This window comes from Chaetodon auriga, chromosome 1 (genome assembly GCF_051107435.1).
Source record: "Chaetodon auriga isolate fChaAug3 chromosome 1, fChaAug3.hap1, whole genome shotgun sequence".
Lineage (NCBI taxonomy): Eukaryota > Metazoa > Chordata > Actinopteri > Chaetodontiformes > Chaetodontidae > Chaetodon > Chaetodon auriga.
The window spans coordinates 17,308,135-17,335,662 of record NC_135074.1 but is presented as its reverse complement, the minus strand read 5'-3'; the positions used below and the strand labels follow the sequence as shown (position 1 = coordinate 17,335,662).

Sequence of the window (27,528 nt, the reverse complement as noted above, 5' to 3'; positions counted from 1 at the left end):
GATAAAAGAAATAGCATATTTACAATAACTTAAAATATTAAACAAATACATATCATATATCCTGCTGTGTCCACATAACATGAACACAGCAGCTTCTTCATTGTAACTGAAAGGTAAAAGGAATTTATTACATTCTCAGAACTTAAAGAAAGAAGCTGTGGATATATTGTGCCCCTATGGCAGAATAGCACTAAGACGTAAAGACAAAGAGGGAATTGAGGAGGAAATAGTGGAGAAGCAGAAAAGTGGATGTAAGGAAGACATTACTTTTTATTCAAACTTTGGTTCATGTCTCAAATCTGTGGGCCATGGCGTCAGAGGGATATGATTGAATCAATAAGACAGAGGCTGGGAGTTTGTAGGTCTGTACATTTTACAAGATCAAACAACTGGACACTGCAAACCCTGCAGTCCTGAGACCATTGGATGCTTTGTGTAAGAGATTGTCAAATGTCTGTGATTTCTTCCTCTACTTCTCCTCCTTCTCCTCCTCCTTCTTTGTCGTGTCTCTTATTCTGATGGTTAATCTAATATTTGGATCCAGAGAAAACAGTTAAAAATTAGACACGTGGCCAACATCGGCGCACTTGCAGTGAAGTTAATCAACGTTAAAAAGTCGTCATTGACTCGATTCTTCTTCTCTCCTGTGGAGGGCAGTAATACACTCAGAGGCGTAGACACATGTAGAAGAAGAAGAAAAACAAACCAATGGAATTGACCCCCATCGCAGTGGTTTGTTGTGTCTGTCAGCTAAATAGGAACTATTTTAATAGCGGATATTGAAGTGTATGCCCCCCACAAGCAGTGGACAATGTCTACCCGGGCTCTGCGAAGGCTCCGAGGGAAACAGCGGGGCCAGGAGGCCTTGGACGTCGGGGATCTAACTTTGGGTGACAGCCCGGAGGAGCAGGCTGCGGGTGAAGAGGAGCAGCTGGACGTTTCTCCCCCGTCCACGACGAAAGCCAACAGCCGAAAGGCAAAGAAAAACAAGGCTCAGAAAAACTTCAGCAACATTTACGAATTGGTAAGGTGACGGTGTAATGTCCCAACTTGTATATTACTCCTAACGCAACGTCAGCATGTGTTTCCTCCCCGTAAATGTGCTGTTAGAGCGAGCTGTTGATAAGCCTTGCTAACACAGACTAGCCGTGTGACGTTAGCTCATTTCTTAGCTTATTTCACTAAACTCAGGTACATTATATTTAGGGTTAAGTTAGCTGACAATGTGTCTATCGCTTTGGGAAATCTCTGGGAAGTTGTCTAAATGACCAGTATTAAGAAGACACCCGTAAAGGTCCAGTGAAGTGTACAACAGGCATGTTGACTAGTCTTTAAATTGTTTTCTTAAAATGACCCAAAATGGAGACACATAGATTGGAGTTGAGACAAGTGTCCATGAGTTATTGTTCAAATGTTGGACAAATTTGGATGTGAATGTTAAAAACTCATAAAGTCAGGTTGGTTGTGGATTTGTACAGGCCTAGCCTTTGATAAAGGTGATGTCAGGAATGCAGTAATACATGAATGTAAAGTGTACAGAAGACTTGTGATAACATTTTAAGATATACAAATGATATGAACAGTCATGAAATGAGATTTGCTTTGTGTCAAGGATCAAAAAATCAGCATAAAGCAAGACGTCATATCATTATGTCAGGCTAACATCTGCTTTATGACTTGACTTTAAGATCATAATGCTTGACTGACTGAATGAGTGAATGCATGACTTATGTAAAATACGTTTCTCACTTGTTCAAGTTAATATTAATAGTTATGACAGTGTCATTGGCATCTTAAGATCATTTAATGCAGTTTACACCAACCAGTTAAAAGGTCAGATAAATAACGACCTTAAATCTGAGCTCTAGTTTATTCATGGCACAAACCGTCCACAAGCTGGACCTCGGATTCATATTGTTGTACAACACACACACCTCTTGTCCATGAGTAGTGGATAGTGTTGAATTATTGCCATGATAGGATTTCAGGAAATATGTGTAGTTGTAGTATGTAGTTATCTTTATGTTGGACAATGTGTTTGTGTTTTGTTTGTATTTGTGTTTTTTGTTTTGTTTTTGTTTTGTTTTTTACTCACTTTCAGCACCACTTTACCAAACACAGTTTCTTGCCAATTTCACATTGTCACTAGATCGGTGATGCAGACAATGAGGCAGAGAAAATCTCACCCGATGAAGAGGCAGAGAAACCAGGTGGAAACAAAACAAGTGGCGAGGAAAAGAATGATAACAGAGATGTTGAGGAACCAGAACAAAAGGATGAGGAGGCGTCTACAAAGGTACTAAATATAAAACAATGTGAGAAGGGAGTCTTTCTGTGATCCTTTGATTTGACCCGCTCTGCTGATCTGACTGTGCATCTTTACATATGATAAACTGTCATCTCTATTAACAGTCTTTGACCGGAGACAGAGTCCGAAAAAAGAAGAAGAAGAAGAAGAAGACAAAAGTAGCATCAGAGGGTGGACAGGTAAAAGTGTTGAGCGGGCAGTCTGTGTCGGCCCTGACAAGACAGTAGTAAAACTATAATATGACAAATGATAATCCACAGTATAGTCTAAGAATTAATGATTAATATTTATTTGTATTTTTTTCATTCATAATATATAATGCAATTAATTTGACTGATCGTTAATGTCTTGAAATCATTGCTCATTACCAGCAACTACACACACACAATATACGAAAGTGAACAACAGTTAACTGTTGTCTCACTTTCATCAGTTTTTTTTTTTCTTTTTTATGATCTTTTTTGAACATCTTTCAGGATGATAACATTGATTTATTGCTGGAGAACCTGGAGCAGTCCAATGGTCTGAGTTTGCAAAATGAGGATTGTGGAGGCTCTGACAGAAGATCTGTGCTGCATGTGGAGCACAGGTGAGGAGACCACTGTCACTCATGTAGACTAAATGAAAAACCTGACTCGGGTGGGTACAGAAGTATTAATTTCTACATTTACATGCATACAACACTGTGGTTTCTAGTTTACTGTATTATTCCAATTAGTTATATATAATATATATAATTAGGTATACATGACTATCTTTAATGAAGTCATGTCATTAAAAGCTCTTAATCAGTGCACAGATGACCTGACGACTTGAATGACTGCTGGCCGTAGTACAGCGAGTGAGTGACCTCACTCAGCATGGTCAAACCTATGTGTGTGATTCCAAATTCCCAACACATGGTGGCGCTTGGCTCATACAACAAAGGCAAACTATTTGGAGGCTGTGTATCTGAAAGGGCTCACTACAGTGAAGAAACACTGGTTCAAAACTGTTGAAACATACTGCACATCTGACCACACAACCAGCGATGCCGGACCAGGCCATTTCAATTCACCGTCGAAGGCAAAGCACGTGATTTCATGTGGGCTGCTGTTTTCAGCAGTGCTGCCACACTGATGCATGGGAAGCAGTTAACTCACCTGCTGGTAAAACGGATGGCCCCATCTATATGTGCAAACTCTGAGCCGCCATTATGTCATTGATGGAGTGTCTATAACATGCGCTCGATTAACAACCACTAAGATGTTTATGTACTATTCATATAACCTCCATGTTAACCTTATCGGCTACAGTTTTTGTTCCTTGACTGAAGACACAGTTGAATGCATAAAAGTTGACTTTGCTCACTTGAAAACAGGCAAGACATAATTCAGTTATATCATTTGTTTTGTCTCTGTACACAACAATCATAAACTGTGTGGTTTAGATTGGGTGTCTCACTTGTGCGATTACTTAACTACTTCAACTGGCCTTCCATATTGTTTAGTACGGTTATTAGTCGACTTGTCAACATTTCCTCTTGAAAATCACAGCAAAATAATTATCAGGTTATTATCATTAACGCTTTATTTGTTTGTTTAATGTTTGTGTTGTTGAGACTATATCTAAATCAAACAGCCCCCATGTTTCCCTTTGAATCTGTTTCCTCAGCTGGCCTGTCATGAGTTGAAAGACTTTTTCTTTGTCAATTCATTAGGAATCTCAACCCAGAGACGGAGCTGAAAAGATATTTTGGTGCTCGAGCTGTTCAAGGGGATCAAAGGTAAAAAGACGAGGAAGATGTTTGGGTTTAAATGGCTCGTGCTCTCTGTGTGTACACAGTATATTCTTGTGCTCATTTCTTTCGTCTTGTTTTGGCAGACCTCGTCAGAGAAACAGACAGTTTCACCGTAGCACCTGGATGACCAATCCTAAGGAGAGCTGGCCTCGCTTTAGCCGCCCAGGTAGGCTTTTCCTTACGGTCATCTGAATTATAGCTTGTACCCAGTGGTGGAAAGTACACATGCAAGGTGCCTGTACTTAACTTGAGTATTTCGATTGCACGCAGCTTTACACTACATTTTTCTGACAGCTTTAGTAACTCCTTACTTTTCAATGTGATTACAGTTTTTCATAGCCCTCATGAAGGACTGTGTTCTTGAGAAGAAGAAGATTCTTAGAATTAGGAATAAATGACCTCTCTTGTGATCAGATGCATCTTGGGTGCTTTGATCACACTGTGATTTACAAAAAAAAAAAAAATCCTGGGATTGGAATTGCATGAAGCACCGTTCCCTGACCCTGATTGACCCTAACCAGCCTCATTCCTTATGCTTACACCTAACCAACCGAACCAGTGAAGGCAACAAGATGGTGACTTTGCTGTTGGAAACATAATCCATCTTTAAAATTCTGATAGATGCAAGTTTTTCTTTAAGTCAGCACTGCTTTATATACTAGGTCTGAAGGTCACTGACAGGCTTTAATGTGTCACTTGAACAGAGCTGCTATAGAAAAATGTAGCATGCATCATCGGGGGGCCCTGGCTCACTTATTGATCATTTTCTTCTTTTTTTCGGGCCATCATCAGTTTGCCTTTCTGCACACACACTGGCCTGCCCTGCCCCACCTCTTTCTGTTTCTCTCTTCTTGTTTGTCTGCTCTGTTGACTTTCTTCGTCAGCAGTGTTTTTTATAAAGTTGCCCGTAAAACACATGCAAGATGATTGGATGATGGCCGAAAGCCACATACTAAAGGACAAGTGCAGCAATCAGGTACACTGGCAAACCTTCACAAAACCAGTTTTAAACACTGCCTTTTATTGATAATATAGCACCAAAGTGTTGAATAATACAGTTAAAAATATGTCCAATATGAATTACCTTGACCCCACTGATATGTTGATTAAAAATGGAAACATTATGGGTGTCAGGGTGGCCCAGTGGGCCAAGATTCATGCACCAAAAACAGACACAAGTTAGTTTCGTCACAATGATTTCTCTGCTATCTTCTTCTGTGTCTCTACAGGCCTTTTTCCATTTCACTATGATATTTTATGGGCGCATTTAGTTGAGTTATAATATTGGAGTTAAGCCTCTCACACAGCAAGCAATGTAAACATCTTTTTTTCTTCTGATTTTATTAAACATAATTCAAATAGACAGGCACAACAGCCTTTGGTGCTTTTAGATGGTTCTGCACCTTAGAGTCAGAAGCATGATCATCTCATCAATGGTCAAACTACCTCAGTAGCAATATATATTCTTATATTTGGCCAGAGTGAAATCATGTGAATGTTGCTATTTGTTATACTGACGTCATCAGAAAGACTGCCTCATTGTGTTCATACTGAAAGTCACCATTGATATATTGTGTAATCCCTCCATTCATGCAGTGGATTGGATTTCATTTTTCCCACAAACATCAACCTAAGTAAGGTAGTAACGCATCCTCGCTACAACCCTGATTCCAAAAAGTTGGGACGCTGTCCAAAACACCTGTTTGGAACATTCCACAGGTAAACAGGTTCATTGGTAACAGGTGATAGTTTCATGATTGGGTATGAAAGGGACATCCTGGAAAGGCTCAGTCGTTCACAAGCGAGGATGGAGGGAGATTCACCACTTAGTAAACACAAGACTGTTCAGAGCAGGGCTTCTCAAAGTCCTTCAGCTAGTGACACGTGGGTCACACCCGGGCCACAAGCTTCTGATACTGATACTCAGTTTTGAGTCTCAAACTGAGAAAGTTTGCTTCCTGGGATCTCAAAGAGGAGTTTTTATCTGAGATAAGGACTCATTCATGGGGAGTTGAACAATAATAGGCTATTTAGACATAAATGAATGTAATTTGAATTTAATTTGAATTATTAGTAGTTTAATTTCATTTGAAAATCCGGCTCCCACTGTGTCTGCTTAGAAAAATTCTGGCCCTTGGACAGATGTAATGGAGGACCCCTGCCGCACCTGGTGAATAGACTACAATACATTATGAAGTGGAACATTTTCTATTTTGAAATAAATTCTCTATTCAGTGATTGTTATTCACATTTCATATGAGGGCAATGTGATGTGATTTATCAGACTTTTACTGTGATTTCAGACATGATATGTAAGTCAATATCCAATATAACATTTTTTCCCTCGCTGTCCCACTTGTCCAGTGGATCAGTTTTCCTGGACCCTTGTATGTTTTCACTGGCCCAGTAACCAAAAATGAAAATGACTCTTTTTTTCCCATAATACCATATTTACGATAACAATTCAGTGAATATAAATTGATAAAACCTTGAGAGAGAGATCATAATGCCCTTGTATTGCAGCATTTACTCTCTTACAATATAAGACCTTAGGTTGATAGAAACATTTTAATCCAACCTTCATCATCATCGTCCGTCTGCCTGATTCAAATGACATCTTGAATAGTGAGATTCTACAAATTTGGTAAGGAGGGGAATGAAAAACACACCCTTCCAGGCTCTCTGTGTGTTCAGGAAACAGCTAACAACATCATCATCTGATGCCAGTCACAGCCCATGGAGCTCACACTCTCTGTGTTGTGTAAATAAAACTGAACAATTTGAAGCATCATCACTTATTTTATCTCTACTTGGGAAATTTGTGCAAGAAACGAGCGCTTGCCAAAAACCCACAGCACTCGACGTTAGACAGTCTGCCATGGTAAAAGCTGACATTAGCTAGCGTTAGTGTTAGCTCAGTGCACTCAGCAGCTGCAGCTGAGAAGTCTGTGCTGGACACAAACACAGTGAAACACATGATGAGGCGTTTATTCGGTAAGCGGCCTGTCTGTGTTGACCTGAAATTAATGAAAGCAATGTGTTTTCTTGCTGAAAACAAATCTCCACCACACAGCAACAGTGGCTACAGGTACAAGGGATGAATGATCATGTCAGGATTTTCAGATTTTGATGTTAGTACGGGAAACTAAACTTTAGACAGCCTCAGAATTAATATAGCTGTTTCGCTCAACGCAGGTGGCTACGTGGACAGCTACCACAAGTATCTCTTCTCTCACCTACTCTTGCTTGTTCGCTTTTATGAACGCAAATTAAGTATATCTTCACCTTGAAACAGCCCATTGTGTCTCTCTTTGTTCTTCTTCTTAAATCTGCCTGAAATCTCCACAGGAGTCTCAATGACCTTACTGCAGTCAAAGGATGGCATTCAGTACTTCACCTTTGAGCACAGCCGGGACTATCAACAAGTACAGTTCAAGTTCCTGGATGCCGTCGAGTCCATGGATCCCAATAACATTGTGGTAAAAAATAGCACTTTGTTGTCAACTGCATCAACATATCCTCATTCAAGCTGTACAAGACCGAGACTGTGCTGAAACTTACCGCATGTTTTACCACATTAACCAAACTAAATTATCAATCAGTCCAGCATTTTCTGCATTCTGGCTTTAAGTCTTTGTCCGTCTTTGTCCTTTCCAGGCCCTGTTACAGCTTAATCCCTACCACATTGATTCCTTGCTGCAGCTCTCTGATGTCTGCCGCATACAGGAGGATCAGGAGATGGCCAGGGACCTCATTGGTGAGGATCAACAACTCCTTCCATAAGTTGCAACAAATCTAAACCAGAGACATGACTGTACATGTGTTCAGGGCTCCGTCATGACCCACTTGCCTAATCAGTATTTTTAGAATCACACTCACAGGGATCTGCTATGTTTCACCAGGTGTGTAGGATTTAGTAGCGTCTAGCAGAGAGGTTGCTGATGGCAGCTGAAGACCTCTTACCTCACTCTGCCCTTCCAAGCGTGTAGGTGAACCTATGGTAGATATAAAGAGTTCATTCTAAGGCAACAAATCACAGCAAGTCTTATTATAGTATTATTCAGGTTAATTCACACTAATGAAAACATGCTTATGAATATTACGTTCCATTTCTGCCGTATTCTGCCACTAGATCCCCCTAAATCCTACACACTGGACCTTTAAGAGCATTATTCTGTATTATTAACATTCCTCATTAATGAAGCTGAAAGGCATACTAACCAGTATCTGCATGACAATGATTTCTTCCTACATCTTTAAATTTTTAGCAAATATTACACTTACAAGTTACTGTTCTGAGCTGAATGCAGAGTTTTTCCCTTTCCTCAAAAAGAGTCCACTTAGTGCACAAGCTTCCTCTGTTTTCTGCTGTTCTCAACACCCGATTTTGGCATGGATATGAAATAAGACAGTCCGTCCTCAGACATTAGTAAGTTTTTTCAGTCCAAGTCTGTTTTCCATCATGGCTAAGAGGACCAGGCATATACTGTGCATTTGTTAATATTAATTTGTCACTTAATTTGCTCAAAACTGTAGTAGTACAAAATATCAGACACGTACAAAAATCTTTTATTTAAAATTTTTTCTTGTTTGTTGGTAAACGATACAACACTAGCATCCAAACTCCTCTCGTAATAATGATCTCAGATATTGGTTATATGCACTTTGCATAGATTAGTGTGAAGCAAAGCAGACTGTGGACACAGTGGTGTGTGGTTCTATATAGTATAGTATTGAATATATATATATATATAGTATATAGATATAGTGTTTACTTGTTAGGATGACTCAAGATATTACTCTAAGATGCAAAAAGAGCTGTTGTCAAATCGCTGATGATTTCATTTATTTTTTTCACATTATTAAGATCAGTAATAGTTGTTTTAACACTCTTTATCAATTTGCTTTTGTCAACAAAACAGCCATTGTTAAACCATCAAAGTTCATGCTCCATGCAGAGGACAATACGAGGTTTATGATCACACGCCTGCTCCTCAGCTGGATAGCAAAGTTTGTGTAAAAGACCAGAGGGATTGTTCACCAAAGAGCACTTGTCTTATTCCCTGAAAGTGTAATAACTCGACATCAGTTGAACTCTGGGCCTTTTGATGTTACTGACACAGTCCAGCGCTCGCCACATATCAATAGCTGTATTTATGACTGCTTTCCGTACATTTTGAGATACCCAGTTTGCTGATGCTTCAGTGAAAATGTAATGAAATAAATATGTTTTTTTGTTTTGTTTTTTCCAGAGAGGGCCTTGTACAGCTTTGAGTGCGCTTTTCACCCTTTGTTCAGTCTAACCTCAGGTACCAGCAGACTTGATTATCTGAGACCAGAGAACAGGTTGGTTGTTTCTTTTTCCTTTTTTTTTTTTTTCCTTTTGTCAGTCTTCAGTGGGATCCTAAATGATCATTTGTAACCTAATGCATATTTGAAGGACTCAGCAGTTCAATGGTTCAATGGCCTCTGTTTACAGGGCATTTTATCTGGCTCTTTATAAGCACATGATGTTCCTGGAGAAGAGGGGATGCCCACGGACCGCTTTGGAATACTGCAAACTGATCCTGAGGTACGAAGGGAAGGGCTCGAAGGACCAGCTATAGAGTGAAAGAGAGGCAGTTATGTTTACAGAGATATGCTGGAGAGACACACGCTTCGCCATGTAAAGGATGACCAATAATGTAGCTTTTACCTCTGTTCCAGTCATCACAGCCCTGCTCTCTTTATGACTAACATATCTACTCTGGTCCCGTTATCTCAGACCCGAAAGAAGGAAAGTAGCAGTTTACTCGCCATTCTTTATTTTACATCACACTAAGAAGTATTGCATATAATCACATGACTTTCTAGCTAAACAAAAAGAACTCTTATTTCCCTGAACAAAGTAACCACTAACAGCAGTCATCAGACTCAGTAGATATTCCTAAGAGGGCTGTTCCCACACGTGGCTGCTACCAGTCTGACATAACTTGAGCTTTACAGCTTACCCATATTATGGTCAATTTCTTATCTCCCATTTTCATCAAACTCTGGCTTCCTGACTTTATGACAGCTACTGTATGTTCTGTTCCTTTTGCAAAGCAGCAGTGTGGGAATAAAAGCTGACAGCTGCCTCCCTCCAACCAGCAGTGATTAAATCAGTGTCAGCTTAAAATGCCAACATGATTGATACAAACAGTATTTCCTCATGCATGCTCAGATAGCATTAAATGCATTGAGGTGGATTTTGAAGGTACTTGATACTGATGTTTATTTGTGTCTTATTTATTTCACACCAAAGTGGGGAACATGAATTCCAGCTAAATGTCAGCTAAGACTGCATTTTATGAGCAGAACAGTGTTTCCTCCAAGTTGAGAGTTTGTTTCTCATGTCCCACCCTGCAGTGTGGGATGACTTTTAAGTGTACTTGGGTTCAGATATTGGGTTGTTCCTTTGTTTTGGTCAAGTGCTTGTAATAATAATTTGCTTGTGGTCTTGTCTGCCCCCCTTTTATCAGTTTGGACCCAGACTCTGACCCTCTTTGCATGCTGCTGCTTATTGATTTCCTGATGCTGCGTTCCAGAGAGTACCAGCCTCTCCTCCAGTTATACCAGGACTGGGAGGTAAAGTATGCTTCCATGTGCAAATGCCTCCATACATGTTTGTGTGTTTTTGTGTTAACTTTTTGTCTGATGCAGAAATGGTTTGTTTTTGCATTTCAGGAGCACAGAAATCTGTCCCAGCTGCCAAACTTTGCGTTCTCCACTGCACTCTGCCATTTCCATCTCAGCCAGCAGGAAGATATGGATCCTGAGGAAAGTGACAAACAAAGACACAAAGCTGACCTGATGCTGCAGAACGCTCTCATCATGTTCCCTGGAGGTTAGAAATGAACCGCTACCACTAAATGAATATCTAGATATGCGTGCCCCTCAGTCACTTCTTCACATTGTTTATGTCTTGACTATAGAAGGGAATAATTGCCTTTCACATCAAAGAAGTTGTCAACGTGTATTTTCACATACTTATGTTGCTGTAAATGTGTTTTCCGCAGTTTTGATGCCTCTACTGGATCTGTGTACTGTCCAGCCAGATGCCACAGTCACTGCACATGCCTTCTTTGGCCCAAAGAGTCAGATAGGGTAATGTATGCCCCCTTTTAGGGCTGGGCAATATGGCGGTCTGTGCTATGTGACAGTAGAAATGTGTCAACGAGTAGAGATTTGGCAATACCATTTCCACAGCTATCGCTTAAGCTCTATTTACACAGTGTCATTCACAGTGTATGTGCTGCTACACAGCGAGCGAGTGGGCATGTTGATGATATCACAGAGTGTAGCTGCTTCACACACTTTTCTGCATGAGATCAGACATAAAATATATTGAGTATTGAGTAAATGTCAAAAAGGGTTATCAAATTATCACATTCTGTTTTAGTTGTTTTACACAACAACCCAACTTTTTTAGAATCAAGGTTGTACTTCATACTCCTGCTCTAAATCTCTCTGTCCTCATCCTCCCTTGTGGCTCTAGGCAGCCCCCAGCCCTGGCTGAACTGACTGCACTGTTTGTTGGAAGGACTTGCATCATGTGGAGAGAGGCAGCAGTAATGCTGTGGTTGGAAGAGTCTGTGAAAGAGGTGCTGCGTAGAGTTGATGCCAAAGACCCTGTGGTGGAGGACTGCCAAAACAAGTAAGATCTCAGCAAGCTGCTCTGCTGCCCGTGGTCCTGTGCAGTTATGCTCCATACATGAACATCCTTTCATCACCGTGTTTCAGGAGAAAGCAGAGGTACCAGAGTGCACCAAGGAACATCCATCGTCACGTCCTCCTCTCGGAGATCAAAGACGCCACCTCAAGTCTGCCTCTAGTGAGAAACGACCACACTTTAACACAGTTCACTGTATCCACAATATGCCCTCAGTCCACTCACCAACAGACATGAGAGGTGTAAAGAAATATTTTCACAAGCCAGAGGAGTTAAATGAATTCATCACCCTACAAGAAGCATGTGGCCTCTCAGTCCCTGAGGTCCCACATGGAAATTAACATGACACAGTGTACATATTATAACTCAGATTTCACACTATCAATCTGTGGCTCGAACTTAAGATGACAGTGTTGCTCATGTAGTCCATTCACAGTCCTCCGTAAGTGTAAGCATGTGTGGTTTGTCTTAGTTTTTTGTATATTTATACCAAAAATCCAGAACCACTGACAGTTTGAAAAAAGCCAGTTTTGTTGTCAGTTTTTTTCCACATGCAAAACATTGCCAATGTAATTTTTAACTGTAACGGACTCCTGCTGTGCTCCACCTCACATAGGTCACCAGCCCTGGATCAGCCTCCTACACTGGCATTAGGAACACGTCCCTTGTAAATGTAATTAACTGTCTGGCTTGTGTGCTTAGTCACCCATCATTTGCAGCCAAATTTTGTCTTTTATGATAATTATGGTCACACAAGGCAAAATGCCCAAAGGAACACCAACAAAAAATGTAATTTACTACCAGTATATAACAGATACTGAATGACAGACCTTCAGACAACCATATGATCTGTGTCATTCAGAAGATCCTCTCAGAGCCTCTTGTTTGTGATTGTTGGGACAACAAAGTTGATGGAACTTGGTAACTTGGTTCCCCGTCTGGCTTCATCAGTAGAATGCTGATCACCTCTGGAGTATTCATGTGTCTCTGAGCAAGTGACTCTAATCTTGCTTATTTGTTTGATACCCTCAGGAGGTGACCAGTCTTCCCGTGATGGGCTTTGACCCTCTGCCTCCACTGGACTCTGTGATATCGTATACCCGACCAGAGAGGTAGTGGAGGACTCATACACCTGTGCACATGAATCATCAATTTGCTTTGACATTTTGATGAGATTTCTGTGTGTATGTGTTTGTGTCTGCTTATAGGCAGCACGTTGGTGCATCCAATGAGAGTACGTTGTCGCTGTTTTTCCGATCATTGCTGCCAAACTTCAACCTCCAGGTGAGATGTGTGGATCAGAGAAGATAGGTCTGGAATAATGAATTGGTCAGGGGCTGTACAGTGCTTTGGGCAAAAAAATAAATAAAGTTGTGAGATTAATAGATTAATGGAAAGACACACAATACAGTTATCTCCTATGAATACAACATTGAATCATTACTTGATGTACCGATTTTGCAGCCGGACCCTCAAGGGCCATTCAAGACATCTGAGCTGCTAAAATATCTGAGAAACCATGTTAACCGCATCCTTGACTGATGGAATATTTCTTCCAAAGAGTCATGGCTAGCCTAAGGGGGTGATAGCTGAATAGTAAAGAAAGCATATGACCATATAACAGTTGATACTGGTCACCATTTTCCTGTGTGTCACTGAAGAACAACAGAACAGTAACAACATTCATGAAGATGTTTGTGGTCTTGGCTTTGCAGTTTCTTTCCTAATAGCCTTATCTTGGAACTTTCCCGTTTTCTGGTAACACTTCAATCATTGAACCATTTTAACAATTCATTCCAACTCATGTGACTTACATGAATTGTACAATCCAAAACGGACACCCTGTGCAGCGAGTCCCGCAGCCTGTGTTTCAGTTGGGAATGTTTTTTTGAAGATGAAACTGACAGACACAGACTTCAGAGGCTGTGGCTTCCAGTGACCATCCTCGTGGACTCTTGGCTCTCAGGAAATTGTTTGAGATCTTTTGGTAAAGAGCTGTGTTTTAGTTTTAATAGTAGAAATTCACTCAATTAAATTGTAAACTCAATTAAACAAAAGAATTAGATTTGAAATTCTTTTAAGTATCAGCAATATTGGTCACTTTAAGTTGTGGGTGGTTTTGCTATAAGTAAAAACGTCAGCATGATGACATTATGTCAAGCAGCCACAGTTTAGTTGTAAAAATCCAATCTACAGTCTCTCAAGTCACTTTTTTACATAACCCAGTATTGATTGGTGGGGTTGGTTCATCCATTCCTGAAGACTCTAAAAGGGAGTCCATGTCCTGTACTCCCATTTAGAGTAGTTGTAGCAGACATCCTTAGTCCATATTATCCTCAGCAACAAATGAGTGTTTTCTCCTTCCACTCAATTTACTCAGCATTATTTGCTTAGCCCTTGTTCCATCAGAATGGACTTTTGTATGGCTGAGATTGTGTAAAAGAGGACAAATTCACAGTAAAACCATGTGGCAGCACTCACAGAGGAGGACAGTGAGTCCTCTAGTGGAACCTGATGTGTTCATTTCAATGACAGAAACTATAGGCGTCTGTGCAGGTAAAAGGATTTGAAGTCAAATGAGTGTAAATGTTGTGCCGGCTGCAGAAAGGTGATCTTTCCCCGGCTTTAACCGAATGGTTTTAGTTGCTAAAACCTAAACTTAAACATAGCTGAATCATAGAGGTGGCAGGTCAGAAAACCCTCATACGAGACAAGACACTCAAAGACAACACATTCATTATGTTTGTTCAACGGCAAGCAAGCAGATGATGAGTTGAGTAACTCTGAATATAAACAGAAATTGTTTATGGACAAGAAATCTCCACCTTTTAATGTGTGTCATAAAAGCTGCTGCGTGTAGTATCTGAAAGTTATTTCACAGGACATTATGACCAGAGAGACATAAATATGTCTTTATGACTTTAGCAGATTTTCCCAGTATAAAAACATATTAGAAGGTTTTATATTATATATTTTATTTTAGAATGTGTTGTTTTACATATCATATTGTTACATTGTTTATTGTTTCACTTATAATGTTTATTTATGTATCGTCTGTTTCTTTTTCACTGATGCTTCTTACTATTGCACGATCCCCTTTGCTGCTGTGACACTACAAATTTCCCACTGTGGGATTAATAGAGGATTAGTGAATTATATAAGGATCCAAAGGCTACGAGGTGCTGTTAAAGGATGTTACTGGGGCCAGATCAAGCACAGAAGAAGTCTGGATGGTGGAAGGTGGCATCACAATTTTCCGAGGGTATGACTGTTCAACATGGAACAGTGTTTGTGCCCAGGTCATCAGAAATGTGACACAAAGAAAGCATATGCTTATCTCTCTACATATTTACAGAGAGACTTCAATGTTTGCAGTTACATCGTTAGTATTTTAGTCTGATGTCAGTGTGCCGAACAAACCAACTGCAGCCACTTTAAGATATATATATCAGGTACACCCACACACTGGACAGCTTGTGGCTCAGCCATATACATGCTTAATGTTAACAGATGGGCCCAAGGCATGTTGGCATCAGGACAGTTCCATCCATCCTGATCATGTTATCCACTGATGGAGAGGAAGAGATACAATATGGAGAAAAGAAATATAGTTAAGACTGGGGAAGTTATCCGGCCGTGTTCTTTTTTAGTGTTGAAATGGAGTTACATATCTGAAAACAGCATAATGTTGTGTTATGTGACACAACCCTCGACACGACCCTAAAAGTACTTTGTGTTAATTATCTGTGGTTTCTTATGCACCTATCAAGTGGAATCAATAATAATCATAATAATCCAGGTCCAGAGCTGATTTAGTATTAATAAGTTCAAATCAAGTGTTTCTTGCAAGCTGAGACTGTTGAACTATTGGTAACAATGGCAGGATTTTCTTAAATACATTTAACAAATGATAAAATATATAATAAAATGATCATCAGGGGCACTAGCAATGGACTAACATAGAAAATACTGTCCAGATATTTGTAAATTAACTAACCTGTCTTCTCTTTTTAAGGGTGGACTGAGGCAGGAGGACGACATGGAAGTGGCTCGAGCTGGTCAGGAACTGAATCAGGAAGTGAATCGTCTCATGGTGGCAATGAGGGACATGCTGGCAAACATCAGGTTTCAAGAGCCGCCGAGAGATGACAACCCCTACAGGGACGAGGAGGAATGGGACTGAGAGAGGGGAACGACACAGCGGTGGAATTTTAAGTGTGAGGATGAAGAGGAATCAAACACAGAAACGTAATAAATGTAATGATGTCAAGAAAAATGAAAATATTTAATGGTGTTTATAATAATTCACAACAGATGGAGTGGGACAATAGTTTTTTTTAATTGTCACCGTTTTAGAGTACTAAAATGAAAGGAGGAGCCTGAGTGGCATTGATTAAAAAAATAAACACACTCTGGGCCAATCATGGAGAACCTCACTCCAGAGTCAGAGCACACACTGGTCAGTTGAGCCTCTTGTGTCTGTAAAGTAGAGTGTTATTTATAATACTTTCCAACGTCTCCAGTTACTTTCCCAGTTACTTTCAGGGGCTGTCTTCGACATTCATCCTCTGGTTTCAGAGAGTTTTTCATGTTCACAGACGGTGGGCCGCTGCTTTATGAAATAAGAACGTGTGGAGTGAAAGTTCCAGACCACAAATTCAAAACTTAGTTTGGCAGCGTTAATGCAGACCACCACAGAATCCCTCTTCTACATTAACATGTATCGTTAATACCTGAAACAGATGGGCGCTTTTAATCTGTTAAATCCATTTTTGCAAATATTAACCTCTTTTGTTGGGATTGTGTGTTGGAAAAGTTCAGATAGTTTTGCCCCATTTCGATTTTCAAGCATCTTCAAAGAAACAGACTTTTGTTCGTTTTTGACCGGCTGCTGAGATACACCCAGCCAACCGGTGAGAGGATCTTAGGTTGAGTTTTTCAGTGAAGCCTTTTTTGAAGGGATGCTGTCACCATAATCATCTTGTACAGAGTTTACTCTGATGGAGAAATAAAATATTAAATGAAAGCATAAATTAGCAAAGCTCTTTCATAAATTGCAGCTCTGTTTATGTGCTCCTCAGACCTCGGTGCTTCCTACCACATAGTTTGCTAAAAAGTTGAAAAACATGGCAAGATACTCCAGAAAGGGGACAAACAAACACATAAAACATATGAATTAATTTGAGCGTAAAAACAGTGACGCACATTGCATCACATTGTTTTAGCAAAGTTGCTGCAGATCCTGTTGGGACTGACATCTTGTTTCTGTTGTGACCTGTCGTGGATACATTCATTCGTTTAGTTCCTGCTGATTTCAGCATTCACTAAATCAAAGCTATCACTTTATTGAGAATCTGTTCCTCATTCTTATCCAAAAAGAAGGAAGTTGGTTATGTGTTGTTTTTTTTCTGACGTTTGTCACATTTTCATTGGAATACTGCAGTCTGACAGTCCATCTGTTTTTTGGTTTGTGCATGTCTTATCATTACTGCAGTGCACCTGCTGGTTTCCTGCTCTGCCTTCTCTGATGTGCAGATTCTCACACTTCAGTTCGAGCTGGCTTTATGTGCTCCCCATCACCCAATGAAACAGTACGGACCGATGGCCCAAATTTTTCCAGTAGTCTGCTTCTGTCCATCAGTTTATATTCAGTGCAAGACACTGCAGATACTCATGACCTCACTCTATGATGCTGTTTCACTGCACTTAAAATCTTAAAATCTGAGGCTGTAGTCATCACTTTGACATCACTTGTGTTTCACTATTTCCCAGCATTTCACTCCTGTGTAGCTGTTTTTTGTCATAATTAGATGCTGAGATGTTTCAGCCTGACAGTCCTTGCATGGTTTCCATCTGGCAAAAAGAAGAATCTGTCTCATGATGTGCTCATTTTGTCTTCCTGTCAAACCTCTCACACAAAAGGAAATCACATAAGTATACCAGTGGGCGCTCTTGTTTGTGTTGTCTGTCTTTTTGCTCTACGGTCACAATTAGCTGAGCAGATTGTCATTAAAGATATATTCAACCTTAAGGCATTTCAGTCACAGCCACGTGAGGAGAAACTGAACAAATCCCCCTCTAAACTGTACATACAGCAGCTGTCCATACACTAACTCTGTGACTCAATGAGATGCATGACAATGCAGCGTGACTGCGCTTCATGGTCAACTGATCTTATTGCTCCGAGTTCACCTGGAGCTATGGCTGAGGCGGTCAGAACTTCTCATGTGATCCATCGCCAGTGTGGAAAGGCTTTCCACTCCGATGTTGCTGCCATTGCTGCACAAGCAATTTTTCCAGTACTGTGTAATTAATAAAAATCACAGTAACAATAACTACTTTCAATCTAGCTATAAATAAAAGGGTGTGAAGTCAACGCGTGCAAATGTGTGGAGGGCTTCAGATAATAAGATGTGTTATCGATTGATTTGCAGATTATTAATCTGATCAATCATCTGGTCAAAAAAAAAAATAGAGAGTGTTTGGTCTTTCTATTAGAGAGGAATACTTTAATGGTTAATTGATTTTGAACAGAGTTGTAGATTAACTATCTGTCATCGGCTAATTGATCATTCGTTTCAGGCCTAAATGTGTGTTTTCAGAAACGCTCCTGTGCACCGCTGTCCAGTCATGTCAGGTCAGCACACTGAGCTTATCTTCAGAGGGAGTTACACTTGGACATCTTTTACGCAGCAAAAAACTGTTCACTGGGGGGGGGCTGCTCAGATTCAGCTATGATTGGTGGAGTCATTTCTGACACTGTAAATATTCTGGAATACATTTCTATATCTGATAAGTGAAAAATTGATTTTTCTTGCAGCCTTAAGAACAGTTCCATGTCTTTTTCCCCTGTGGTCCAATGACACGGCATCCTTCACACATTTTGAAAGATGTCTCATGTATGATTGTTGGACTTTGTTCAGCTGGGGATTTCTCCCTTCCAAGTCACAAACACATGATTCTTGTTAACGACCTGAATGTCCAATGACTTTGGAATAACAACAGTACTTACTGCAGAATTTGGCCCCATTAACCTCTCAGATCTATTTTCAGCTGTTAAACAATGTTACAGTAAAAAACGGAAGATCTGCAGGGTCAAGAAACCTGAAGGCGTCAAAACCTAAGGGCTGGCTGTGCACATGGGCTTTATATTTCTTCATGCTGCACAGTGAAAGATTTTTTCTTTGCTCTACTTGTTTCTCCTGTTGGAGCAGACCACAAAGAGACCCCCTCTTTGAGCAATGTCTGTGTAAGTGAGAACACGTGAGCTAAAATGCATTCCACAAATCAGCTAAATATGATCAGTCTATTTCAAAGTAGCAGCCACAATAACTTCAGCTGAGTCATTTCTCCACAGAACAAGGACTGTGGATTGTCTCAGCCGTTACTTACTGTACACTGGATTTCTTTGGGATGGGATCTCTCTGCAGCCGGTATGGACAGGCGTTACAATTACAGCAGCCGTATCAATGCACATATATGCATGAGAGGCTTGTTTTGAGGAACACATGCAGAAACAAGATTCCAAAAGTGCTTTTTAAACCTCACGCACAGGACAAAGTTTATACGCCGCCGATTCGCAAAGTCTCTGGATGGAGGTGACGCTGTTGCGCTTGTTGCGCACAGGTATTCTCTGTGAGGACCGAATCAATTACTGGCATCATTATTACTAAAATAAAGGGATATTCATAAAGATAATAAACGGTCTAGCATTTATTCGATGGAATATGTCAAATGGGTGAAAGATTAGGCTGAACAATGACCGGGCCCAGCCCAGCTGACGTTTGCTTGAGAGGAGTGGCCTAAAGTGCTCCGGAGTCCATCACTTCAGAGAAATGTTCAAGCAAGTTATAGTCTCCAACTTCAGAGGTACCGAAGATACTTCGCTCTCATCATGTCTGTCACGACAGCCTGAACTGACACGTTTTGCGGATGGGAGAGTCAGGAACCCTGTGAGAGTGAAGCAAAGCATGAACTGTGAGCGCAATCTTTTGATGGAGAAGGACATTTTATGGACCTCCGTGCTGGACAAGTTGCATCCATAGGAAAGAAGACGACTTGCGGCGAAGAGACGCACTTTTCACACGAACAAACGTTCTTTTGACTGTTCCCCCAGCAGCCAACATTTTTTTTTTATTATTTATTTAATGGCTGAAATTAATAATAGTGGCTGTTCAGTAAACTGTTGTTAGGGGGGCTTTGGATATTTGACAGCTTTTGAATCCGCTGATGGGTTCAAGGACTGAACAACTGCGCGGACGAGTCGCTTGATTTTTGTTTTTCTTTTTTCTTTTCTTTTCTTTTTTTTTGTGCATTTTTTTTATAAACAGAACAGAAAACCTGTCAGTCATCAGAAGTGAGACATGGAAATCAGCAACAGGTCCCTGAATAACCCCTCCATCCTCCACATAGAGTTCAACCAGCTCAGTGACTTTATGGATGAGAATGACACGAATCTCACCTTTGGAGAGCAAAACTCTTTGGGCTGCGTGCAGATCCGCATCCCCCAGGAGCTCTTCCTGGCTCTGGGGCTCATCAGCCTGGTGGAAAACATCCTGGTCATCCTGGCCATCATCAAGAACCGCAACCTGCACTCGCCCATGTACTACTTCATCTGCTGCCTGGCCGTATCCGACATGCTGGTCAGTGTCAGCAACGTGGTCGAGACCATCTTCATGCTTCTCAACGACCACGGCCTGATGGACGTGCACCCCGGCATGCTGCGCCACCTAGACAACGTAATCGACGTGATGATCTGCAGCTCCGTGGTGTCCTCGCTCTCCTTTCTGTGCACCATCGCCGCGGATCGCTACATCACCATCTTTTACGCGCTGCGCTATCACAGCATCATGACCACGCAGCGCGCAGTCACCATTATCGCTGTGGTATGGCTCGCCAGCATCACCTCCAGCATCCTGTTCATCGTGTACCACACCGACAACGCCGTCATCGTGTGCCTCGTGACCTTCTTCTGCACCACCCTGGTGTTTAACGCAGTGCTGTACCTGCACATGTTCCTCCTGGCGCACGTGCATTCCCGGCGCATCATGGCTTTCCACAAAAGCAGGCGCCAGTCCACGAGCATGAAGGGAGCGATCACCCTCACCATCCTGCTCGGGGTCTTCATTTTATGCTGGGGTCCCTTCTTCCTCCACCTCATCCTCATCCTCACCTGCCCCACCAGCCCCTTCTGCAACTGTTTCTTCAGAAACTTTAACCTTTTCCTCATCCTCATCATCTGTAATTCGCTCATCGATCCGCTCATCTACGCCTACCGGAGCCAGGAGCTGCGTAAGACCCTGCAGGAGCTGGTCCTGTGTTCTTGGTGCTTCGGCGTGTGACATCACGTAAATTTAGGATGCCAACTAGAGCATCAGCTCATCATCAATGTCGGCTATCCTTTCTTACTGAAACGACATTGCGTCAGAAGCTGTAGTAAGCCATGGCTGACTGAACTGGTAGATGATGTCCATGTGCGACACTGTACATGACAAAGGCTGTATGTCTGATCATTGTTTTTGTAGATCTCGCCGTGGATTTTACGCTCATTTCCACACATGGCTTCAATTTTATTTATTGTTGCGCTGTGCCATCCACAGGTTTCTGCACTGCGACACATCTGGACGTTGACTCTTTGAGCTAAGAGAGGTCATTAAACTGGAAACTCTCGTAAATAAGAGTCAGTGGGCTAGTGGACTGCATCGTAATAGCATTTTATTTTTGTTAAACCAAGTACAAATCTTAAAAAAGTCTTCTCCACTGTAAATCAAAGTTTCTCTTTTTGTTGGTGCAAATGTGTGACTTTTAACTCCTTTAAAAGCTACCTTGTAAGAAGTCAACATAAGAAACTAAAGATCAACAAAATGAGTTTCTTCCATTCATTAAATGAAACCTGAATGTTAGCGTACTGACATGCAGCAGTTTGTGCACATTAGACACACAGTCAGTGAGATTTAATTTCGGCCTGGTGAGGCTGCTTATGAAGGGAATATTTCGCTCCGAAATAACCCTGAACAAATGAAGTTAGATGTTTTTCTTCCGGAGCTGATATTTAATGTCAACTAAGCTCCGTGCTTGACAGTAGAGGCTTTGTCATGCAGCGATTTGAAGACATTGTGCTGCTGGAGAACACTAACTGCCACGTGAGCTCTGCTGTTGGCTGCTTTTCATGTGCAGGCGCCGGGACTTCCTCCTTTACGTTATTTTAACGTCCAATTCTTACTGTTTTAAAGTAATATTTGCATCAACCAAAAAAGAAAAAAAGAAAGAAAAAAAGAAAGAAAATATAACAATTTATTTCAATTATTCAAACGTGTTGCAATAAAAGCACGAAATGGATTAAATATAGTCCGAGAATATGAAGCATCAGAGAAACGCTTGTTGCAGTTTGTTTGTTGGCGTTGCAATGTAATTACTTCACCCAAAAATAAATGTCCGGATGACTGGAGAAAGAAACGGTTGGACTCTCCTCACATGAACGGCCTCGTTTGGCGGCGGGCCTGATGCCCAGGGCGCAAAAGGATTTATGAAAGACAGCATATTCAAGTTATCTGTGGGAGTTTGTGTGGTTCTCTGAAGTGTGTAAACGCTTTGGAGCCTGATTTCAGTTATGAAGGCCATGGTTCAAATAGGCAAGACATTGATGGCCTGTGGGGAATTTCTTGTAAAACACAGCTTTTTTTTTTTTTTTTTTTTTTTCTTTAACAAAAACCATTCAATACTTTTTTGTATGTTTTTCGGCATCAGATCCCAAAAATATATATATACATGGAACTGCCAAGAGACAGTCTTAAGACTTTATCGACAATTTAAACAGATGAAATTTGTCATGAACTGTATGGCTTTTAGCATTTTGTTTTATTCTATCCTATCCTATTCTCTATTGATCCTAAGGATTTATTGTAAACGGGACTTACATTTGAAACTATATCTGACTGTTTTTCCTTTAGAAAAACTGAAATGCAATCATATGTCTTTATTTGAGCCATGAACTGTAGATTCTTCCACTCAATACTCTGTATAAATGCTTTGGCGCAGTTGTTTCCAAACTGAGGGAAAAAAGACTCACATATCCCAATATCAGACTGCGTGGCAAGGCAAAATAAATAAATAAATAAATAAATAAAACTTTACTGGTTAGATGATGGCTGCCATATAAAGTTGAAATGTGCATGTTAATGTTGACAATAATGTAGACTGCTGTATACTGTCGTACTTGAATAATCCTGCCAGAGTATTTGCTGCTGCTGTAATGTACAATTTACACAGTCCCGACTGTTATCACTGAATTCAGTCCTCAATATTTTTCAGTGTAATTTTTCTATTGATTTTGAATTATAACTGACTTTTCTTTTTCTTTTATGTTTCATAGTATCTGTGATATGTTTTTGTTTCAGGACTTTAATATCTGTATTTTCTTCTCTTTGGTGTGGGAGTTGTTACAGAGGATTGTGTATGTGCAGTATGGTTGTCTGGTATCTGCTATATAAATCTTACAAATAACCTCTATTAAAAGGTAATGACCACTCAGTGCTTTGTTGTATCTCCTAAGCTGGTTTAACACATATTGTAAATGCTGTGGATATAAAAACTGTAGCATGCATCCCATGTTAACTTGAACAGTTGTACATTTATTTTATAGAAGCAACATGTGTAATATGTACTCTTTGAAATGGTTTACATGTTATCTATTTGTCTCAAATAAAGAGGCCAAAACAACAGGAGCTTGTGGTAAATGAATAACAGCAGCATTATTACAGATCACACCTTCAATACACTAAAACATGACCTTTCCTCTTGTAAAGACATAGTATACTCAGCAGGTTGTTTTAGTTTTTTGGAAACCAAATGGTAATCCAAACCAAAAGCTTCATTCATGCAACATGCATGTAGCAGCTGATGTCACGTCAGTGCATCATGGAGGCCGTCAAAATAGACGCAGAGTGTTGTGCTATATTATTATTATTATTATTATTTATTTTTTATTTTTTGGAAAGCCAGTGTGCTGAGGTTTGTTTGTGTGCATGTACAAGCATCATTATAGTTTGATACATGCTAAACTGGATGAGCTGCAAGGACAAATGCACTTGGGTGAAGTTAACAGTCTTCAGTGGAGTTTGGCTCCAAAGTCATTGAGCTTCAAAGCAATGACCCTTCTGTTCAAAACTGACTCTTACAAAGACTCAGTTCTGCTCATGACTGACCCAAACCAGGATGACCAAGCAGTAATTTAGCTTGATCCTCTAGCGATGGTAATGATATACAACATTATTTTTTTTTCTCCTTAAAAAAAAAAAAGTATAATACAACATTTGCTCTCAGCAGACAACAGGGCCATTGATATTTACACAACAGAGACATTTTAGAAATGCTCCATTTTTAAACTCATGATCAAGTTCAGTTACTGTGCTGTAGGCCTAAATAACATCATTAAAAGAAGGGGGATTTCCAGCGAATATAAATCCTCATCCTGTCCTCAAGAAAATTCTGAACTTAATTGTTTTATATAGTACTATTAAGTAATAGGTTTTATGCAGCCATCATTCAGAAAAATTAAGTAAAATAAAATCTCACAGTCTTACCATTTGAAGAAAGTAAAGCATGACAGCAAAAAAATGTGTGCGTGTGTCTGCAATACACACACACGCACACACACACACGCACACTTCTTTTGAGTTTTTTTCTCACTCTGAGCTATTATTTACTTTTTTTTGGAGCAATTGTAATGTTTTTTTTTTATGGTAAACAGTTAAGCAGTTCTCTTACTTGTATTTGCAACCTTTTAGCATAGATAGTTCTTATTGTGTTCACACTGAGGTCAGCGAATGATATATAGAACAGTCTGCACCAATTCACAACATGGGCTTTTTAACAATACTCAGTGGTGATAATCAATACAACTCAAATCATCTAGTAACAGTCTGCTCAGTATTAGGTTCATAGAATACATCTAAACACTTGTTTTGTGACAGTAACTTGATTTAAAACTGTAGACGATGCAGTCAGTGTGCTTGAGAGTTGTGCTGGTTTTGTTTGGGACAATGTACGATCAGACCTGACCTGCAGTGAATAAATGAAAGATAAAATTAATTTACAAATACATTTTGACTAAATTAATAGATAAACAAAATGCCAATAAATGTAGAAATGAATCCACAAATGTTTAGTCAATAAATTTCACTATTTTTCTTTTAGTGTAAATTATTCATCACATTTAATTACCATCTTTACATTTTCTTCTCACATAAATTAATTTAAAAAATCCTAATAAGGGTTGGACACAGACATAAAAACAGATTTAAAAAATGAATGTAAAATAAGATGGAGATGAGGATCAAAATTAAAACAAAGACAACGCATAAAACCACACAATAAAATATTAAAATCTTGGTAAAGATAGAGTAGAAAAAGGATAAAAATCTGATCTGAAAGAAGTCTTCGCCTGGTGTCTCGACACAACAGAATCTTTTTCATTCTCTACAGATACCGATTCGCCACAGGTCTTGATTATACCAAAGCAGGCATTTTACAGCCGTCTCAGAACATTTCTCATGGATGTGATCTCACTGTGTGTCTTATCTGCCTGTGGGACACAAACCAGCATTGCCCCAGAGACCACTGTCTCAGTCGATTAGGACGAAGCTCTAAAGGAACTCTTTATCTGGTGTCTCAGCTTTCTGTGGTTCGTCGACACAACAGAATCTTCTTCCCTCTGTACAGATATTGATTCACCTGAGGTCTGGAGGCCCCAGAGACCACCGCATTCAAAGCACAAAAGTTTCAGACCAATCAGGAAGTCACAGTTAGTGAAAGGCTTAAATGTAGAGATACATGTTTAGCTTTCTTCTGAAAATACTTAGCGAGCTGGCTTCCCTGATATCTGTAGGTAGGGTGCTCCAAAGCTTTGGAGTGTAATGGACAAAGGCTGCATCCCTGGTTTTCTTTTGACTGTTGCTGGAAACCTCCAATAAACAAGCAGTAGATGATCGCAGTGTTCTTGAAGACCAATAATAAACAAGTTAGCGATGTAGCTTGGTCCTAGTCTCATTTAGGGCTTTGTATACGAGGAGGAGGACCTTAAAATCAGTCGTGAATGTTACAGGAAGCCAGTGCAGAGCAGCTATAACTGAACTGATGTACCCTCTCCTCTTGGTTCTGGTCAATAGCTGAGCTGCAGAGTTTTGAATGAGCTGAAGTCTCTCAGTGTTTTTTTTTTTTTTTTTTTTTCCTGGAGGCCAGTAAATAGTGAGGTACTGTAAACAGGGCGGCTTGAAATAAAGGCATGACTCAGTTTTTCAGCATCTTTTTTATTTAAAAATGGCCATCCTCTAGCTGTTTCTAAAGTGAAAAAATGACGTTCTCGTCACCTTGTTGATGTGCGACTTGAATGTTTGATCTGAGTCTACAATAACACCAAGACTTGTAACCTCATATTCAATCCAGCCAGTTAATTTCCCCAGATTATCAAACATCATTTCTCTCTTTGTTTTAGAGCTGACTAGTAGGATTTCAGTTTTGTCCTTATGGCACTTCAAGAAATAATTGCTCATCCATTTATTTATTGCCAAGAGACAGTTTGTGATGGAGTCTACAGCTGCAGCATCATTTGGTTAGCACAGATGTACAGTTGTGTGTCATCTGCATAACTATGGAAACATACATTGTGCTCTCTAATAATCTCACCTGGTGGCAGCATGTATAGTGAAAACAGTAACGAACCAAGGCAGCTCCCTTGTGCAACCCCAAAACAGTTGTCATGTTTCTCAGACACATGATTTCCAAGACTGACGCACAAGTCTCAGTGCAAACACTCTCTGACTGTATACTTCACCAGTTTGGCCAGACTTGTGACACCGTCTGACACTGTATAAAAATCCTCAAACGACAACCATTGTATCGACGGTTACACAGTGAAATCCTTTAGAAACACCCTTAAAGACTTTCCATCACTGTCAGTGAAGTAAATAGTGTCATAAATAAGGAAGTCAGACATGGGCATGACATAGACACGTCACTTGACTGTAATTATCACTGATCAGCCCAAGGATGGCCAAAGTGTAACTGTATTATTTGCAAGCAGCAGCATGTTTGCAGTTAGGGTACTTCCTTCATTTAGCTGGACAAAGCCACTCTGTTCATAGTAAAGAAAAAACATCCAAACAAACTGAAGCTATAATTAAACTGAAACTTAATAAAACTTAGATTTAATTTGATACAACGAAAAAAACAAACAGACATATAAATGTAGCCTGTGGTTTAATTATAAATACTGAATACGGAAATGAGAAAATATACTTGAAAGACGCTAAGAGTGATTGTTTTCATGATCCAGATTTGGATGAGGCTGCTGTCATCTGACAACAGAAGACAGATGTCTTCACTTGGTGCCACTCTTGACATGTATACAGGCAACAGGTTGATGGCTTTGTTCCTCTTTTAATCTCTTTAATCATTGCTTCATTGCCTCTTCATCTGCGCACATGTAGCCTCAAAGGTTGCCCTCCAGCGGAATACATTCCTCTTGAATTGCTTTATATTGAACCGTTGATCGTCAAACAAAAAGGAAGCTCCACAGCTTATGAGTCACAACAATATTCATCCTGTTTGTGAGACAAAATGTCCACTAACTCATCTGTTCCTTGATTGATTTCCTTGATACACCACGCATGAAAACGTGATAAAAAACCTCTGAATACCCTGATATGAAACACTGATATATATATATATTTTTAAATCACGAGTGCCATCTCT

The 27,528-nt window shown here is 40.1% G+C and overlaps 2 protein-coding genes across 2 annotated transcripts; both read left to right on the top strand.

Moving 5' to 3' along the window:
• The first annotated feature begins 667 nt into the window (after nucleotides 1-667).
• tcf25 (TCF25 ribosome quality control complex subunit) lies at nucleotides 668-17,808 on the top strand. Its single transcript, XM_076727210.1, has 18 exons — nucleotides 668-1,024; nucleotides 2,150-2,296; nucleotides 2,413-2,487; nucleotides 2,785-2,897; nucleotides 4,008-4,073; nucleotides 4,172-4,254; nucleotides 7,437-7,567; nucleotides 7,746-7,845; nucleotides 9,341-9,434; nucleotides 9,568-9,660; nucleotides 10,589-10,694; nucleotides 10,794-10,953; nucleotides 11,126-11,213; nucleotides 11,605-11,763; nucleotides 11,850-11,940; nucleotides 12,811-12,890; nucleotides 12,987-13,062; nucleotides 15,794-17,808. Exons 1-18 carry the CDS (start codon nucleotides 812-814, stop codon nucleotides 15,959-15,961), a joined length of 2,043 nt encoding a protein of 680 aa, XP_076583325.1. The 5' UTR covers nucleotides 668-811; the 3' UTR covers nucleotides 15,962-17,808.
• A 2,223-nt stretch (nucleotides 17,809-20,031) lies between these two features.
• On the top strand, nucleotides 20,032-21,187 carry mc1r (melanocortin 1 receptor). The gene has a single exon (XM_076737569.1). The coding sequence runs from the start codon at nucleotides 20,142-20,144 to the stop codon at nucleotides 21,117-21,119; it is 978 nt and encodes a 325-aa protein (XP_076593684.1). The 5' UTR covers nucleotides 20,032-20,141; the 3' UTR covers nucleotides 21,120-21,187.
• Nucleotides 21,188-27,528: the final 6,341 nt, after the last annotated feature.